The sequence below is a fragment of the Tachysurus vachellii genome, chromosome 7 (genome assembly GCF_030014155.1).
Source record: "Tachysurus vachellii isolate PV-2020 chromosome 7, HZAU_Pvac_v1, whole genome shotgun sequence".
Taxonomy (NCBI): Eukaryota; Metazoa; Chordata; class Actinopteri; order Siluriformes; family Bagridae; genus Tachysurus; species Tachysurus vachellii.
Window position 1 is genome coordinate 26,225,942 of NC_083466.1, and position 20,223 is coordinate 26,246,164.

At 41.1% G+C, this 20,223-nt stretch overlaps 1 protein-coding gene across 3 annotated transcripts in view; it reads right to left on the reverse strand.

The window, feature by feature from the left end:
• Positions 1–20,223, reverse strand: part of LOC132848024 (phosphatase and actin regulator 1) — a 65,107-nt gene that overhangs the window by 12,302 nt on the left and 32,582 nt on the right. For all 3 annotated transcript variants that reach the window (XM_060873534.1, XM_060873533.1, XM_060873535.1), the window contains exons 2-6: positions 18,405–18,569; positions 5,280–5,360; positions 3,710–3,838; positions 3,179–3,382; positions 2,387–2,669 (exon numbers count right to left, since the gene is read on the reverse strand). In XM_060873534.1, coding sequence (XP_060729517.1) covers positions 2,387–2,669; positions 3,179–3,382; positions 3,710–3,838; positions 5,280–5,360; positions 18,405–18,569 — 862 coding nt within the window. The remainder of the gene's footprint in view (positions 1–2,386; positions 2,670–3,178; positions 3,383–3,709; positions 3,839–5,279; positions 5,361–18,404; positions 18,570–20,223) is intronic.

A 20,223-nucleotide genomic window follows, 5' to 3' on the forward strand; every position in this document is an offset into this window, starting at 1 on the left:
TTCATAATATTTCGACTTCACGTAACCATGTCATCACTTCCTGTACAACTTCAGATAAAAATAAGGTTCTTTACTATTTCTGTACATAGTCAAATTAAAGGTGGGGTCTCTGTTGTTTGAAAGCCAAATGTTGACATTTGAACGCCCCTAACCCACCCCTGTATTGATAGCTCCGCCCACACTCCTTCAGTTCTCTCCAGCACTGGAAAGCTGATCCTATATTAACACGTCCTACTTCTTACCTTATCGTAAGCCTTTCTTCGCTTTCTTTCTTTGTTTTTATCCTCCATGTCAAAACCGCTTTCTGCTAATGTCACACATGCACACTGAACGCTCTCTCCGCCCATATTGACAAGACACGCCCCTTTCTGCTCATTGGCTACACGTTAGTTTTGATTTTTTGTTTTGTTTGTCGTCCCGACTCAGTTTTCTGAAGCATTTCTCAAACAACGGAGACCCCACCTTTAAGCATGCAAATAAAATATATTAAAGATATATTATAAAACAATAAAATTCCCCTCTGATCAACCCATAAAAGCTTTATGTTTAATCTAGGAGGGAAAAAAGTATTGGCACTCCTCCAATTAGGTTAGTCCCATGACTGAGGTTCCTGTTGTAATTTATTTTCTGGAAATGAAAATAATATGACAAAGAAAAGAAACAGTTGGAGACACACTGAAGTGTAGGATTTAATCTCTGGTCCTGAAAGCTGTAAGAGACAAAGGGTATCTCAGGTATCTAGTTCAAAAATTTGAAAAAGTTCTTAGGAGGTTAAAAAAAAAAGATATTTCAAGGAATACACACTGCTCCTTTAAAGCTTTATTTCACTTCATCTGGATTTGGTCATGTAAGAAAAACTGATACGCTTTTCTCGGAAATTGAAATGAAAATAAACAGAATAAAACTCCAACACGGCAGATTTAGAGAAAGCGATCGGCTCTGAGAGACGACAGGGTTTGTTTCCGAGCTGCAGAATCTTTGAGGAAATAAAAACGATGTTTAGCCAAAATGGATCTCCGGTCCGTTACGTAACAGACACAAGCTGTGGCCGGCTTGGCATCGGGAAGAGACTGGCAGCGCTCTAACTCTGTCCCCATGCCAAACGCAACGCAGGAAGAGAACGGAGAGAGAGAGAGAGAGAGAGACAAAACAGAGAGAGCGATAGAGGGAGAGAGAGAGAGAGAGAGAATGGAGAGAAAACAGAGAGGGAGAGAATAGCACAAGAGATAGCGTTAGTGAGAGAATGGAGAGAAAACAAGAGAGAACGGAGAGAGAGAGAGAGAGAACAGAGGGAGGGAGAGAGAATGGAGAGAGATTGAGAATGGAAAGAGAGAACGGAGAGAGAGAGAGAGAGAACGGAGGGAGAGAGAGAGAGAACACAGAGGGAGAGAGAGAGAGAGAGAGAACACAGAGAGGGAGAGAGAGAGAGAGAGAGAGAGAGAGAGAGAGAGAGAGAGAGAGAGAGAGAACACAGAGGGAGAGAGAGAGAGAGAGAGAGAGAGAGAGAGAGAGAGAGAGAGAGAACACAGAGGGAGAGAGAGAGAGAGAACACAGAGGGAGAGAGAGAGAGAGAGAGAGAGAGAGAGAGAGAGAGAGAGAGAGAGAGAGAGAGAGAGAGAGAGAGAACACAGAGGGAGAGAGAGAGAGAGAGAGAGAGAGAGAGAGAGAGAGAGAGAGAGAGAGAGAGAGAACGGAGGGAGAGAGAGCGAGCGAGAGGGGAAGAGAGAGGGAGAGGGGGGAAAGTGAGAGGGAGACAGGAAGCAGAGAGAGAGAGATGCAGTGAGTCTGAGCTCCATCTCTCAGGGGGTGAAAGTGGTCATGGAGTCGGGTATGTGTGTGTTAGCTGAGCTAATAGCACAAACACACCAGTTATGACCTGCTCTGTATCCTGTGTAACCCTTCACATGCTCGCCAACTCAATGCTACTTGCTAACACCACAATGCTCTGATGCTAATAAAGCTAGCTGTCTCTTGATCTTATTATTCTGTATTATATTAGACTAAATTGAGGCAGAACGCAGCCTTCACACTGTTTAAGTTAACGATGTGATGCTAAGCTTAAGTTTTAATGAAGGGTTTTCACAACTAGTCGTATATTCCGTCTGCAAAAAAAACCCGTCATTTCCGCTTATTTGCCTCAACAGAACACTTGATTAGTGCAGACTGCTTTATTCGCATCTTTTATTTATTTATTTTTTTGAGCTTAAATGCTTTTGTCATTCACGGAGGTCATCATGCATGGCTTAATATTTCTATCTACTAAAAACCCAGGATATCATATAAGCTAAGATGAATATGATTCCTAATATTATGAGCTAGTTTCAAGCCTTGTGCTGGATTTCTGATAATATCTGGCAACCTATCGTCTCAGCAGCCCCACACTGACCTCTCGAGCCTCTGTATGGACAGCGCCAGCGTCTTGTTGAGCTCCTCGATGATGCGGCTGGGGACGCTGCCGTACTGAAGCTGGTGCGGGTGTCCGTGATGCCCCCCCAGGCTGCCGTGGTGCATCATGGGAGTGCACTTCCCGGGGTAGGTGGCGAGAGGGCTCGGGGACGAGACAGGCAGCTCCAGACCTCCGGACGGCACGCAGATCATCACCTTCTTAGGAGGAAGAGGAGGAGAGTGTTTGCCCTGAACACAGGGCAGCTTCAGGGTCTGACATGGCTCTGATCAAGAAGAGAAAAGGAGAGGAGGAAGATGAACAGACATCAGGTGATGCATCTGAGTGAATACGGCACTTCACGTCACTTTAGTCACAAGAAGAAGAAGAGGCTGAGGACGCAGAAGAGGCAGAAGAAGAGGCAGAAGCAGATGCAGAAGAGTCAGAAGCAGAGGCAGAAGAAGAAGCAGAAGAAGAGGCAGAAGAAGAGGCAGAAGAAGAAGAGGCAGAAGATGAAGCAGAAGAAGAAGAACAGGCAGAAGAGGCAGAAGCAGAAGAGGCAGAAGAGGAAGAGGCAGAAGAGGAAGCAGAAGAGGCAGAAGAAGAAGAAGAAGAAGAAAATGAGGCAGAATTATAGTGAGAAGAAAAGGCAGTATAAGAAGAAGAAAAAGAAAAAAAAAAAACAGGTGGAAGAAGAAAAGAAAGGCTTGTCCCTAACCACATCCCACACACAAACCCTTCAGGATCAGGGGTTAAAGGAAAGCTGTGGTCATGTGACCCAGCGCTCTTCCTCACCTATGCTGTGGTTGATCTGCCGTGTAAAAGGCTTGGGTGGCAGAGCTGGCGGCTGCTTGTGGAAGAGCGCAGCTTTCGCAGAGTTCTCCTGAACCTCACCTGCAAAAACCACAGATTTCTTAGCAGGCAGAACCAGGGACGACTTCAGTGAGGGGTCCTGAGGACAAACACTGCCTTCCATGGAGGCCCGGAATTCCAGAGGAGCTGCAGGAAATGAAGAGATACACCTTGTGTTAAGAAGAAGAAGAAGAAGAAGTGTAAATACTGCTGAAGTATACGAGACAAACATTTTCTTTCAATATACGTTTGTAATTAAACAACGAGCTGATTAAACAAATGTCCTCGGTTCATTATGCTTCACATAAATCTGGGAAATCTTAGGACTCTAGGAACATTTGTAAAATCAGGACTGAACAATTATTTTTTGTTCCTTTAATCTAAACAGTGGATCGAGGATCGAGGCACTGAGAGGATTTGAGCACATTTGGACAGTTTACTTTCTTTCACCATGCTTTAGCTCCTCCCACTCACCCGCCCCGTGGCCGTCTGTCAGTCCCTGCAGTAGCAGCTCAGTCGCTCGGCTGCTCTCTAAAGGGTTGGGCGTCGCGCACAAACCGTTCTCCAGCCTCACCTCCTGCTTCACTACAGCCATCCTCGAGTCTGCGTGTGAGAGAGAGAGAGATAGACGAGGGGGTGTGAGGCAGAGAGGTAAGAAGTCAGAGACAAAAGAGAGTGAAAAGAGAAAAGTGAGAGAGAACGACAGAGATAAACAGAGGGGGGAAGAGATCAAGAAAAGGAGAGGGAAAAAATGAGAGAGAGAGAGAGAGAGAGAGTGAGTGAGTGAGTGAGCATCACTGAACTGCTCTCTCATAATTACACACACACACACACACACACACACCTCTTAGACAACTAAAAACTAGCAGCCAATCTGATTTGCAAATGATTCACAGACTGATAAAAGAAATGTACAAAATAAAAAAAAATAAAATAAAATAAAAAAAAAAAAAAAAAAAGAAATCCCTACAATCCGTTAAATCCGATACTACTTTGTGACTCTGAATCGGACACGGTGAATCTTTGCAAAAAGAAGTATGAATGAGAAGTGTCAAAATACAACACCATACACAAGATCTCCAGATCTGCTCGTTGCTATAGAAACAAATAACACAGAGACTTGGAAGGTCCGCATGCCAAGTAAATAAATAAATAAATAAATAAATAAAAAAGACGTCTCATCTGACTCCAAGTAACATTTTCAAACCAATAAAACCCAAAGCTCTACTGAGATAAGATTAGTTTATTATCAGATGGACTACAGGAAAACTTTGTCTCCTCAATAATAAATAAATAAAATAAGAACAATGTGTGCATCCAAGCTAACATACTGAGACAGCACCTTCTGCATTCCATCGAGTAGCTATTGCATTTGATTCACTTACCTACCGCATTCGTCTCAGCATTACCGCATTCGATTCACTACCTTCATCTCAGTATTACCACATTTGATTCACTACCTCCTGCATTCGATTCACTACCTTTGTCTCAGTATTACCACATTTGATTCACTACCTCCTGCATTCGATTCACTACCTTCGGCTCAGTATTACCACATTTGATTCACTACCTTCTGCATTCGATTCACTACCTTCGTCTCAGTATTACCACATTTGATTCGCTACCTTCTGCATTCGATTCACTACCTTCGTCTCAGTATTACCACATTTGATTCACTACCTTCCACATTTGATTCACTACCTTCTGCATTCGATTCACTACCTTCGTCTCAGTATTACCACATTTTATTCACTACCTTCATCTCAGTATTACCACATTTGATTCACTACCTTCTGCATTCGATTCACTACCTTCGTCTCAGTATTACCACATTTGATTCACTACCTTCTGCATTCGATTCACTACCTTCGTCTCAGTATTACAACATTTGATTCACTACCTACCACATTTGATTCACTCCCTTCTGCATTCGATTCAGTACCTAGTGCATTCGCTTGAGTAGTTGCCACATTTGACTCACTGCCTTCTGCGTTTGATTCGTCAGTGCTGTTGTACAGTATATGGATCATATGAACGTGCTCACCTTTCTCAAAGATCTCCTTCAGCACTCCCCGCTTGATGAGCTCCTCCCGGCTCTGCCTCGCCGACATCTCCCTCTCCAGAGCTGAGGACAAAAACACCAAGATTCATTCAGATGCTTAAGAAACATTACCCAAATTCCCCACACGGCTCCATACCGGAAACATCATATTCATGATTTCAGACGCTTTACGCGTTGATATAAACCTGTGTTATTGTCAGAGCTGCTGCTCAACATCTTCTGACCAATCAGATTAGCAAGGCTAATTTTTTATTTTTTTTTTACCCGACACGCTTTCTAAACATAAATGTCACAAACACGTTTTGACAGAACAGACAACAGACACGGGAACAGTTTTATCTCATCAAAATGAACAAGTGCTTCAGGGCATCCGGATGAAATGTGTGTTTATCCTCCAACAGCCGCAAACAACAACAATTACCATCACACTATTTCTGGTGTTTTTATGGTCAGTGTGTGGACGCTCACAGCTCTGAGTCTCTGCTGTAGGGAGCAGTGGGTTTTTAGGGCTTCAAGCAGAAGCAGTGAGACCCAAATGTTATTGCTTAAATATTTTATTATATGCAGACCAAACTATAAGGTCTGTACATCCATTTATCCATCTCTATTTATCCATCCATCCATCTCCATCTATCTATCTATATCCATCCATCCATACATGTACATTCATGGCATTTATCCATCTCTAGATCTCTATCCATCTATTCAATCCCATTTACCAACCCATTACACATCTATCTATATCAATCCATCTCCATCTATCTATCTATATCCATCCATCCATCCATGTACATTCATGGCTTTTATCCAGAGACTTACATTTTATACAACTGAGCAATTGAGGGTTAAGGGCCTTGCTCAGGGGTCCAGAGGTGGCAGCTTAGTGGACATGGGAATTGAACTCACAACCTTCAGATTGGTTTTGCAACACCTTAACCACTAGGCTACCACATCCATCCGTCCACATCTCTCCATCTATTCATCCGTCTATATATCTTTCCGTTTCTCCATCCATCTATAGCCATCCACATCTTCCCATCTATTTATCCATCTCTACAGTACATCTATCCGTCCCCATCTATCCACCCACGTCTATCTTTATCTATATACTGCTAGCCTTCCATCTATCCATCTCTATTTATCCATCAATCTTTCTCTCTCGCTAATATTTTTTTTCCCAAAGAACGTATAACTTAAGTCCTCAGTGTACATAATCTTTCGTTGGGATTTACGTGGACTGAAGACAACCATCTTGAGAAGGATTGAGATTGCTTTCCTAAAACAAAATCACCACCAGAGGCCTGACGTCCCCTTTGTCCATCAAAAACAGGGATGCACAGTGATTAAGGTTTAATAAATGGCACTGCTAACGGACATCACCGGCATGCACGTTATCTGTCGATCTCGTCATTTAATAAGCTTCAACGATGTTGGATAGATAAAAAAAATATCAACATCACAACTGTAGCAAATAAACTGCAGCTATTGCAGCTACTTAAATAAAACAACCGATCCCTGAAACACCCATGAAACATTACATACAGCATGAAAACCCATTACTGTATGACAGGGTACACTTTAAGAACTCTCTCACACACACACACACACACACACACACAGGATGAACGAATTCTGTTTTCAGTTCAATGGACAAAAGATACAAAGAGAAAAAGATCAGCAGGTGTAGCAACGTGCAAAGTCGAACAGTAATGCCAAAGAGTACTGCAGCCAAGTCTCAGTGCCACGGCTGTGCTATTTTAAGACCGTGACAGCTGAGGGACTTTATCTCCGAACACCCCCCACACCACCGCACCCTCTGAAACAAGGCACTTTTTGTCACATTACTAATTCCATAAATCTGCTCATGCAAATAAGGAACAAACTAAGAAAGTGAAATGAGAAGAATTCAGCTTGCTGTGCAAGAATCTTCCCTGCATTCTGGAGAAATCATCTCAACTACACCACGGGAAAATGAAGGAATGCGGAGGAAGTGTGTATGTGTGCGCGTGTGTGTGAACGCAACATACACATCCATGCCTGAGACTATACCGTATGAGTATGCATTAATGGAAAATACACAAACATATGGAAGGTTAGCAAAGTCACTTAGATGAGTGAGAAACAGGGTGGGACAAAATGTCTCGCACCATCACTTGGTACTGCTCCCATCAGCACATACAACAGTCTCTGTCCTGTGTGGTGTTGGGCTCAACTCCTAGACCATACTGCGGCTAACAAATATTTGGACATGTTATTGCAGAGTCTACCAATCTAACTACAATACTGTTTAGACCAAAATATCAGAAGTTGGAGTAAATGGTGGAACTATTACAGTAGTTCGATACTACTATTGAATAGACAAACTAAATGGTAAAACTGGCACTAAATGGTGAGACCAAATGTCATTGGACTAACTGATGAAAACATTTTGGACAAATAGGTAGGACTAATGGGAGGGTCTAAATAGCTGTTGAGAAAAAAGTGGTGAGACTAAAAAGTGGGACCAAATCATGAGACACTGGGACAATGGAAATGTTTCAGACTAAATGGTGAGACTAAATAACAGATGGATTACAATTGTGGGATTAATTGGTGGGCATAAATAACTGGACTAAGTGGGAATGGTGGGACAAATGGTAAAAGATTGACTACATGGTGGAACTATATGTGGGACTAACTGCTAAAGGTTCATCTTCATTGCAGGAATAAACCCAAAAAGGTGGACTAATGTTAAACACTTGGGCTAAACTATAAAGTTTGAACTAAATGATGCAACCAATTGGAATAAATGAAGCAACTAAAACTTATATATATATATATAGATTATTTATATTATGTCCAACTGCTCGTTAACGCAAATTTCTAATCAGCCAATCACATGGCAGCAACTCAATGCATTTAGGCATGTAGACATGGTTAAGACGATCTGCTGCAGTTCAAACCGAGCGTCAGAATGGGGAAGAAAGGTGATTTAAGTGACTTTGAACGTGGCATGGTTGTTGGTGCCAGACAGGCTGGTCTGAGTATTTCAGAAACTGCTGATCTACTGGGATTTTCACGCACAACCATCTCTAGGGTTTACAGAGAATGGTCCGAAAAAGAGAAAATATCCAGTGAGGGCAGTTCTGTGGGCGCAAATGCCTTGTTGATGCCAGAGGTCAGAGGAGAATGGCCAGACTGGTTCGAGCTGATAGAAAGGCAACAGGAACTCAAATAACCACTCGTTACAACCGAGGTATGCAGAAGAGCATCTCTGAACGCACAACACGTCGAACCTTGAGGCGGATGGGCTACAGCAGCAGAAGACCACACCGGTACTAGTAATATATAATAATATATAATATAATATATATATCACACACACACACACACACACACAGTATATTTATATCAGGCATTTTATCATATACAACAAACATTACAGATGTATGGGTTATATATGTGTTGCGCTTATAAATTATTGAGTCTGTGCTACATCATCATCATGCATCAAGTGGGACAATGTCATTATCCTCGAGCAGCGGTGTCCAATCTTATCCACAAAGGGCCGGTGTGTGTGTGCAGGTTTTCATCCCAACCAAGCAGAAGCCACACCAGTGTCTACTAAAAGCCAAGAACAACTGATTAAACAGGTGGAATCAGGTGTGGCTTCTGCTTGGTTGGAATGAAAACCTGCACCCACACACACACCGGCCCTTTGTGGATAAGATTGGACACCGCTGCCCTAGAATCTTAGTTTCCAGCCTGATCTTAATTCATCTGTTATTATTCCTGGAATGTTTGGAGCCATCACATCTACAGTATCTAGTCCATTTCCTAATCTATTTATACTTTGCTGCAGGACTACACAAGTAGAAGTGGCTGCTAAACATCTCCTGTAAGATTCAATAAGGTGAATCTTATTTTCACTTGTGCTTTTGGGTGATTTAGCTCCTCAGAAAAGCTGCAGAGAATCTGAGCATTCGTCTGTCAGCTAGTTCGGTCCATCTGTAAGAACTGGGTTGTTTTCACCATTATCCTCACATTCATTCATGCTCATTCAGAGAAACAATCATTACCAAAAGGTGCTGGAAGCATGAGGATATAAAGGAATGAGATTTTGGGCTCTTGTAAACTGTGTGCCAAGAATACACCGTCTTCTGGGTCATGATACCTTCACTACAGCTCCCCCAGTTCTCCCAGATGGTGCAAGTGTGTTGGTTTGCACAGCATACGTACATATAAATTAATCTGGATTCCATTTCATTGTGAATTCATTTGAATTATGACTATTAATGAGTTCTCACAGTTCCAAATGCCTGTCATGACCAGGATGCCAGATGTAGATCATTCAGGCAGGTGAGTCCAAAAAATCAAATGTCACTGACTGTTAATCAGTGAATCAGACTCTGTGATTCAGAACGTTCTGCATGTTACGTGCTAAATGATCTACCGGCCGTTCTCAAACAAACAGTCGCTCTCGCAGGTCGGTCGTTTAAAGAGTAATTAGCATGAGGTTTATGGTGAAAGTTGACCAGCAAAACTCCCTGTTTGGAACATTATGGGATGTTACGCAAGACCTCAGGCTGCACATAAGACAGGATGTCTTGCTTTTTTTTTGGGTTAGCATGTGCTCTGAAGCTCCTCCGAGACGAAACTGGGCCCTTTAATAATGAAAAGCTCAGCCAGAAACGTTGTAATCCAGAACTTTCTGGAACATTTGATAAGGATGATTGATACATTTCCTGATTCAATAGAACTGAATGAATACATTATGTATTGTACTGGTGGAAAGAAAAGGTTGTACTTAATGCCACCAGTGGGACTGTGAATGGTTGGGGGGGCACGGTGGCTTAGTGGTTAGCACGTTCGCCTCACACCTCCAGGGTTGGGGGTTCGATTCCCGCCTCCGCCTTGTGTGTGTGTGTGGAGTTTGCATGTTCTCCCCGTGCCTCGGGGGTTTCCTCCGGGTACTCCGGTTTCCTCCTCCGGTCCAAAGACATGCATGGTAGGTTGATTGGCATCTCTGGAAAATTGTCTGTAGTGTGTGATTGTGTGAGTGAATGGGAGTGTGTGTGTGTGTGCCCTGTGATGGGTTGGCACTCCGTCCAGGGTGTATCCTGCCTTGATGCCCGATGACGCCTGAGATAGGCACAGGCTCCCCGTGACCCGAGGTAGTTCGGATAAGCGGTAGAAGATGAATGGAGTATTTACCATTTAGTCCCAACCATTCATTCATTCAAATGTTTAAGCTTGGAATAAATGATATTACATTTTACAATTTAAACAGTGAAATTAATGATGAACTCTATGATTACAGTTGAAGTAAATACTTCATTGGGAAGAAACAGTAACCAAGTGGTTAACCTACTGTACAGCTTAAGACTAAACTGCATTCAGTTGGTGTATCTGGTAATTAGTAAGACTAAATTGTTTCAGATTTAAAGTGAGAAAGCACATTTGTAAAAACTGTAATCATCTGTGCACAATGATGCTATAACTGCGATTGAAATGTACAAATCATTCCAAGATATAAAACGTAGCCAGTCTCAGGATCTGTCAAACAAAACACATGCTTTAAAAGAAAATAATACTACACAAGATATCAACATGATTCTGCAGATGAAAGATGTCATGAACACACACATTTACTTTCCCAAGTGACTGGAGATCGAAAGTAAACCAACAGCTCATGTCTAACATTTAATAAACGTTGAAGTGAAAAGAAATGGCAGTGATTCATCTTGGTTCATTTCTTTCGAATCACATTTTCTACAGACGACTCTCAGAGACTTTAGGTCAGATCCACCAACAGATATCTAAGAGAAACTCATAGAATACAGAGACTCGTTGGTGCAAAGGAAAAAAAAATATATATATAAATAAATAAGTGAGTCAGAGAGCCAGTCATCAGAGCAAATGTCTAATACAAAAGAACACAACCGTACAGATCATACAAAGCTATTCAGTATGAAAGCATCATTGTTTTTACACAAAAACGGCAGATTTTATTCTTATATATTAAGAGTTTTGATAATGACCTCATTAAGGAAGTGGAATACAGAAATGTACAATTAAAATACAGCAAATTTGTAGCCTTTAAGCGAAACCTACCAAGCTTACAGTATCAACGTGAATACGCCTATCTGACGATGTTAAAAACTAAATAAGTAAATAGAAATAAATAAATAAATAAATAAATAAATAAATAAATAAATTGGATTATTTGGATTAAAAATCCCAATCAATATTGTACACATAAATCTGTAAAATATTTATCGCATGTTGTGTGTGATGTTTACTTACTGGATTGCAAATGATTTTTTTTTCTCTCTTATATATAGATTTTTTCTTTGCTCCTCATATGTAAAGCATTTGCATGGTTGTGACCCAAATTAGAGAAGAGCTCCACTTCTAGAAGGTCACACTGCTGATGAATTCAAGCGTCGACAAGCGGCACTTTGTTTTCCACATACAAATGGATTAGAAATTTGGTGTTTATTCATTTAATGTACAAATCTGATAAATATTTGATATTTAAAACCGAGCTCGATGACTAGCGTACAATAATATGGAGTACTGAAGCATGCAGAGAAACTGTTTCAAAAGCACTTCAGATAAGCGAGCACTGAGCCATGTACAGTAGATCCAGACCCATTACACTCTGGTTGAGATTGAATCCACAATTTAGACCATTCATTCATTCATTCATTCATTCACTCATCTTCTACCGCTTATCTGAACTACCTCGGGTCACGGGGAGCCTTCATTGGAGCCTCTCAGGCTTCATCGGGCATCAAGGCAGGATACACCCTGGACGGAGTGCCAACCCATCACAGGGCACACACACACACTCTCATTCACTCACGCAATCACACACTACGGACAATTTTCCAGAGATGCCAATCAACCTACCATGCATGTCTTTGGACCGGGGGAGGAAACCGGAGTACCTGGAGGAAACCCCCAAGGCACGGGGAGAACATGTAAACTCCACACACAAGGAGGAGGTGGGAATCGAACCCCCAACCTTGGAGGTGTGAGGCGAACGTGCTAACCACTAAGCCACCGTGCCCCCCCAATTTAGACCAATGGTGTAAAATATTAAACATTAAAACTGAGCATGCTTAAGCTACCCGTGACTTAAAATCCACTTGCTTTCAAGACCAAATCTATAAAGACTTAGACTATAAATATTTTATACAGATGTTCGTTGTGCTAATCTTTTCTCATAATTAAATAAAAACAGACTTGTACGACTCTAAAAAACATGAAACATCTCATCCTAACGAGCTAGAAAAATGTGAAGAGGTGTTTGAGATTTGTCTAGTAAAATGACTGACAAGAGCACAATCCAATTACTGGGTGCATTTTTCAGCCATGTGATAGACTTGTTCTGAGAAAACGCCTTAAATCATCATTTTTTTATGTTTTTACATAATTGTCCACATTATATCTTAGAGAGAGAGAGAGAGAGAGAGAGAGAGAGAGAGAGAGAGAGAGAGAGAGAGAGAGAGAGAGAGAGAGAGAGAGAGAGAAAGACAGAATGACAGACAGAAAGGACAGACAGACAGAAAGGACAAACAGACAGACAGAAAGAACAGACAGACAGACAGAAAGAACAGACAGAAAGGACAGACAGACAGAAACAGACAGAAAGAAAGGACAAACAGACAGACAGACAGAAAGGACAAACAGACAGACAGAAAGGACAGATAGACAGACAGACAGAAAGGACAGACAGACAGAAACAGACAGACAGAAACAGACAGAAAGAAAGGACAAACAGACAGAAAGGACAAACAGACAGACAGAAAGGACAAACAGACAGACAGAAAGAACAAACAGACAGACAGAAAGAACAAACAGACAGACAGAAAGAACAAACAGACAGACAGAAAGAACAAACAGACAGACAGACAGACAGACAGACAGAAAGGACAGACAGACAGAAAGGACAGACAGACAGACAGAAAGAAAGAAAGAAATAAAGAAAAGGAGAAAGATTTCACCGTTAAATGTTAAGCTGTTTTACAGTAGGACGCCATCTGTCATTCACTCGCTTCCAATATGTAGGCTATAGTATCACAGCCAAAAGGGAAAAAATGAAAGGAGAGAGAAACAGTGTGAGAGAGAGAGAGAGAGAGAGAGAGAGAGAGAGAGAGAGAGAGAGAGAAATTAACACTGGCAATCAGTCTGGAAGGACCATTACGCTTATGGATTGAAATATTCCACGTTAACATAAGCAAAATAAATCACTAAATATTTGTATAAAGCTTACAGGGGTCCGTACATGTACGTTGTTTGTACAAATTCCTTCTGTATGTTTGCACAGGAAGTGATTTAAAAAAAAAAATCCTCAATTTTAAGCTTTTTTTTTTTTTTTTCAAGCTAAACTCAAAATGCAGGTCAAATCAATTTAGATGACAATCTAAAGTGTCAACAAAAGACAATCTAGAAGACAAAAAAAAACCTAACATGACATTTAAGTGACAGAAAAACAAGCTTAAAAAATAAAACTGTTAGTGTAGGTTTGTCATAGATGGTACCTAAAACTCATCGAGTCACATCCTTGTCTCGAGCCTGCCATTTGTCCGAGACAGTGAACAAAATGTTTTATTAAGGCCAGTACTTATTGAACCTCGTCATGAGACAACAATCAGGGAAATGATGGAGATCAGCCGAAGGACTAGAGCTGAAGCGTTTATCGCTACCATGGCTCTTCTGACCCACAACCCTTTATTTTCATAGAACCTGGTCTTTATCCTTCAAAAAAAAAAAAACCCTTACAACCATAACATTATCCCAATCTCCCATCTACTTTCCGATAACAGCAGTACACAACCAAGAAAGTGAGTATTATTGCTTTGTTGTTGTTAGATAATAAAAGATTTCAACTTTTCTACTTTTTTTTTTTCTTAAACTGGGGCATGACCTCATCCAATCTGACGTCCAAATCGGTCATCGTTTCGAGTAAAAGAAGGATAAAAGTGTGAGCTGTTGATCAGATGAACTCCAACTACCTTCGATTAAAAAGATCTGGCTGGAAAATGGTACATTTGCTCTCTTTAAGGTAGTGTTGTTAAAGCTACATGATGAACTTGGTTCCACCAAGTAGATGGAGGTCTTGTGCAAGTTGACCCTGTTTGCCTCACATTTTCATGTTGTCTTGTGCTCCTTGCTAACATGGTTGGCAAAGGTGTGATGACTTGCAAAAAAAAAAAATAAATAAAAAATAAAATAATTTTTCCATCCTTAAAAACATTTTGGTTTGCAGTAACAGTAAAGGAAAAAAAAGTACAATTTTGGTGACGGTGATGACGTAGGTATGACTTTAAACAAATTAGCATATCGTGACGTCACTGTGATGATGCTCCCGAAGGTACAGTACGGGTTGAAGACCCAGTACGGGTTGAAGACCCAGTCAAACCTCATTTTGACGCAGGTTACTGTATATAAACAAACAAATTAGTTTGAACGGTGACCGCGAACATTTTGTTTACTGCAGCCATCGTTACCAAGCGTGAACCGTTGACTCTGACAGTGAATGAGAGGATGAGACGAAGCGAACGCACAGGCCGTAGTGTGACATCCGGTAACCGATAGTGTAAACATAGATGACGTCACGGGTTTTTATTTAAAAGAAAGAACGTAGCCTTCGTTTGTATGTAGGCCTGGGAAATTTATATATTTACAATACTTACTAAAATAGAATTAATATTATTTTATTGCTTTTGTATTAGTTGTTCGAAGAGTTAAAAAAAAAAAATTGGTCGGTCTTAACGCAAATTTACTACCGGCAAGTCGGTCGGACTTAAAGCAAAAAAATAAAATAAATAATAATAATAATAATTGAGTCGATCCTAAATTGACAGGGTCGGTCGGGTTACGGCAAAGAAGAATATTTTTAAGGATGGCCTGAACAAATGCACTCTTTGCTTACCTTCTTTCTCAGCTAGTAGCATCTCAAGAAACTCAAGACAGGTGAAGGGAAACAAGGCTTAAGAAAAAGTGAAAGATACAGTAACCAACCATCTTCCTGGTGGAAGAATCAGAGACATCGTTGCCACACAGATATTTGGAAAGATGCCCTGGACCAACTGGTCAACTGCAAAAGCCATCAAGACCACTGAAAAATGCTAAGCTGGCTAACCAGCACAGGATACTACATCTGCAAAAGTAGTGAACCTTCGTTAAATGCTCGTCACATTGAACGTCTACTGTATGATGTTTCTACTGTAGCACTGTGGGACCAGGCTGGTTTACTGACTGATTGAACATTTAATTGACTCGATGGCTGATTGACAGTCTGTCACCGCTCCAGTGGCGTCTGCTGCCAGTTACAGCAACAGCAGTTGTGTTTTTTTTTTTTTTTTTACTGATGAGTCAGTTTGAGATTCACACTTTCTTCTCAGCACTGCACCAAGAGTCAATTCACAGCCCTCAGAGAATTCACAACAAAAACCCAACACAAGCCCACAAAACCCTAAATCCTTCCTTTGCAAATCAAGCACACATTTTCCACAGCTGTGTATGAGAGCAGGACATGCTGTCAGACGTTACCTCAAATGTTTAAAAAAAAAAGATGGAATGTAAGAATACTTAATTTCAGATATTTTTGGGCTGATGATTTCGGTCTGTGGTTTCATGGATGTGCACATTACCAAAAGCATTGGATGAATAAAATTTTTTTTAAGTGACGTGACATACAGTACGGCTAAGTACGGTGACCCATATTCAGAATTCGTTCTCTGCATTTAACCCATCCAAAGTGCACACACACAGCAGTAAACACACACACACACACACACCGTGAACACACACCCGGAGCAGTGGGCAGACATTTATGCTGCGGCGCCCGGGGAGCAGTTGCTCAAAGGCACCTCAGTCGTGGTATTGCCGGCCCGAGACTCGAACCCACAACCTTAGGGTTAGAAGTCAGTACCTCTAACCATTAGGCCACGACTTCCCCCAAAGGGGTAAAGTCTTCCATAGAAAGGCCTATACAGAGGTTTATAGAAAGTTTTTTTTTTTTATGTTGCATCTGTAATGACTAGTCACTTAGATTATATGTTGTCTGGTATTATGTACAGTAGCTTGGGTTAACTCGTGTCCACCGTCCAAAACCATTGAGAAATCGAACACAATCCTGAAAATATTTCCAGATCTGTATCATCTGACATTAGATCCATGGTGAGACATTTTAATTAGAGACATTTTTTTTTTAAAGACGAAGTCTACTAGTAACCTCCAGGCTTCGTATCCTTCAAACTGGCAACCTCAATCACGTCTTCTACAAACACCTTGTTGTGTCTCGGTAAACCAGGGTGTAGTTTTACAGGGGTGGTCTTGTAATTTAAATAATTAACTGAAGGGATTTATGATTTAATATTGGTTTCCCAGCCCATACTGTTTTTTTTTTCTTCTATCAAACAGGTACATGAAGTGATTCTTCTCCCAACAGCTTGTTCTGTCTCACTGGATAAGGCATAGTTTTCATCTCGTAAATAAAATAAAATAAAATCTTTTCTGACTGAATCTATGAATGAATAAATGGTCCGTCCCCCCCAAACACCTCTGGAACAAACAAGCTGACTCAACACTTCTTCTCCCATCACCTTGCTGTGTGTCAGTGGATCAGGTGTTTAGTGGGCATCTCATTGGATGAGGGGTGGTCTTGTAATTTAAGTCATTACTGATGGGATCCATGATTGAATATTGGTTCCCCCACACAACCCACCCCCGACCACCCCCTGCCGCATCACACCCACCGGTTCTCTGGATCAAACGTTGCTCACTGAGCGCTTCGTCTCCCAACACCTCGCCTCGTCTCGATCGATCGGGCGTCACACAAGAGAAAAGCCCTTATGCTTTCCTCTTCTACCTGGCCCTGACGGTTCTGGTTCGCTGCAGCACATACATCAAAGCGTGTGTAAAAATAGCCGACTGGGAGAAAACACTAACACTTTGCCTAAATCGATTCTCCGCTACTGCTGCCGCTGCCTCTGTTGCCTCAACCAGCCTGCAGCAGAGCTGACAGCATAACCCACATGCTTCCTGCTGTCTCTAGCTCAGGAAATGGAGTAGGACAAATGCTCTGGTGTCACGCGTTCCCTTTCTGTAAGATCACTGCGGATTTTTATGGAAAAAAAAAAAATCGCGTCGAAATACTTTCGTCTTAACGGTAAAAGGATCCTGCAAAGCACTTCAAAAGTGCAGATTTTGATGCAGCAGAGAAGTTAAACTAACAAAAACCCTATATTCAAAAATAAAAATCATGGAATAAATTAAAACAGAAGGAAAATGAAACCCGTAGGGATGGGATGGGGGTGGGGGTGCTGGGGATGGGTAGTTCTTGCCCACAGGATGCTAAATGCAGTTCTCAATTCTCTGCACTATTGATTCAGCTGTGCATGCTATTTATATACGGCATAGATGCTATTCGAGGTTACCAGTGTGAGAATTTAATAGTGGGATTAATGACCCCGTGGTTGGGAAGATGGTGAGACTGAAGTCTAAAAAGTCTCAAAAAAAAAAATAAAAATAATAATAATCCCTTATAAAAGTTTTGCTGTGCAATGGTGCAGTTCTATGAATAGATACCAAGGAAAAGAGAAGCAACACTGGAGGTACAAATCTATAGAGAAGCTGAGATTTACACAACTGTCTATGAGGTACATTTATCAGATCTGGGTTATCAAAGCAAACAGGAAATCAGACAATACGGATATCAGGACATTCGCGTTGGGAAGAGTAAACTGTGCCGTTGATTATTTTCCTGAAATAGCACACCCGAGTGTTTTATTTCATGCGGCTGGAATTTAAATAAAGTGTCCGTCCTCCTGTAAAAAGATAATTAAAAACACAGAGCGTCCGCTACGTAGCAAAGCCAGCAAAATGCTAAACGAGTCCTGTAGAAGCACAGCACTGGCATCTAATCACGCCGATCAATTTTACCGTACACGCAAATGCACTTGATGTTAATCAACACTACTGCAGCACATTCCCTTCATTTCAAAAGAGCCTCGAACACAACTCATGATCACTAACATGAGCAAAGAACGTATTCGAAATCAATCAAGTGTGTATCTAAATCTGGAGCGCAGTAAAACACACTCCACCTCCCACCTGCTGAGGTCTGCTTGAACTTCTCGCTCTTCTTCTTCCTCCACTTCCAGGGTTTGAAAAGTCGGCCGAGCGTGGCGAACTTGCTCCTGCGGCGAATCGGCGGCGTGTGCGTGCCGGAGACGAGCGACTCGGAACGCATGGCAGCCAAACGCTCCACCTCCTCCGCTGGAGAAGAAAAATAAAACAGAAAATACAGTAAGTAAATGTTATGATTTTGCTCTTCCAACTAATTCTTAGTGATGCTGAATTTCTAATTTGGGTGAAACCTATAAGCACGAGTGCGATCTTGGGGAGTTGTTGATCGACCCTGAGCTCAGCTTTAGAGGGTTTTTTTTTTTTAAGAGATCATCATTTCATCTCCAGTTTATATGCATTGACACCTGCATCTACGCAATACAATGTCACTGTGTTTACTTATTTACAGCTGCATATATCCAGATCTGCATTCAGATTTGAACCTAAAAGGGGGTGTGGCCTAATCCTGGCTCTGACACTTCCTCATCCTCAGCTACATCACTCCAGTACTTTAATGTCACATCCCATAGAATCTCAATCCTGCTGCACATCTCAGAAAAGAGCAGAATCCTGGGTTACGTAGTTTGAGATTTCACACTGTTCGTACTTTACCTAGGATTAACAACGAATCCTGTCTCTTCATAATCTGACGTTTCACACTGTACAGTCCTAAACCCAGGCTCTCCTAATCTGCACATTTGCTCCTTCAACAACAACCCTGATTGGATAAATCCAGCACATGACCGCTTTACATACCGTCTCATCTCATCTCAGTGAGGAAAAAAGTTCAGGTCATTTGTTATGCACCTGAGCAGGTTTTATTATCTTTCACAGCTTTCTCCTGTTTCTGGCTCTTTTTAATCTTGTCATTTAGTCGACCAGCCGTTCATTTGTTGATGTCCGACTTCAGCTAATTTCTCACTGTGACACACTTCCAGCACGTTCTGTGTTTATCCGCCTGACTCCATCTACCGAGCCGTTTTTACATGTCTCTACGTCCTGGTTTTCACCCGACATGACGTTTTCAACGATTTCGTGTTTGTTGCTAAGCAACTAGACGTAACATGTGGAGTAAACGCTGTAAACACTGCTGAGCTGATCCTGCTTCAGACTAGAGTTTTATAATCAAGGGGTAAAAAGCTGTGCTTCATAACCCGTTCATAAAGCAGGGTTTAGAATGACAGTGTGAAATTCCCTCAATAAAGAAAGAACCCTCTACTTCCTATTCTTATCTGTGTTTGCCGTTTAATACATGATCTGTTCATTCAGATTGATGCATCATATTCGGCCCCATAGCTGATTTGTACAGAACGCAGCAGCTTGAGTTCTCTCTCAAAACACAAAAGACTGATTATCTTCGTCTGTTCTGTTCTGCCAGCAATTTACGGCTTCCTGTTCAAAACAGAATTGTCTCTAAGGCTATAAACAGAATAGTAGCTTCATAGATCCATAATGATATCTAAGATCATCCAAATACAGGATTACTTTCCTTCAGGAAAAAAGAACAAAAAAAAAAAAAAAAAAACATACAGAAAGTATAAAGTACATTAAATGTTTTTTTTTTTTTAGATTTTCTCTCTTTTGACAAACATTTTTTTTTTGCATTAGGGCATAAATTCTATCTATTGTTTTAAATATTAAACATTTACAATTTCCTGCTTTACTAATTCTTTAATATATTTTGTCCAAATATCAAGTTTTTATTTGTAAAATGAAATTTTCTGCAATTTGGCAAAATGACAATCAGCAAAATGACGAATCAGGAGGACAAGGATTAGTCAATCGATTTCTCACGTGTTTCAAA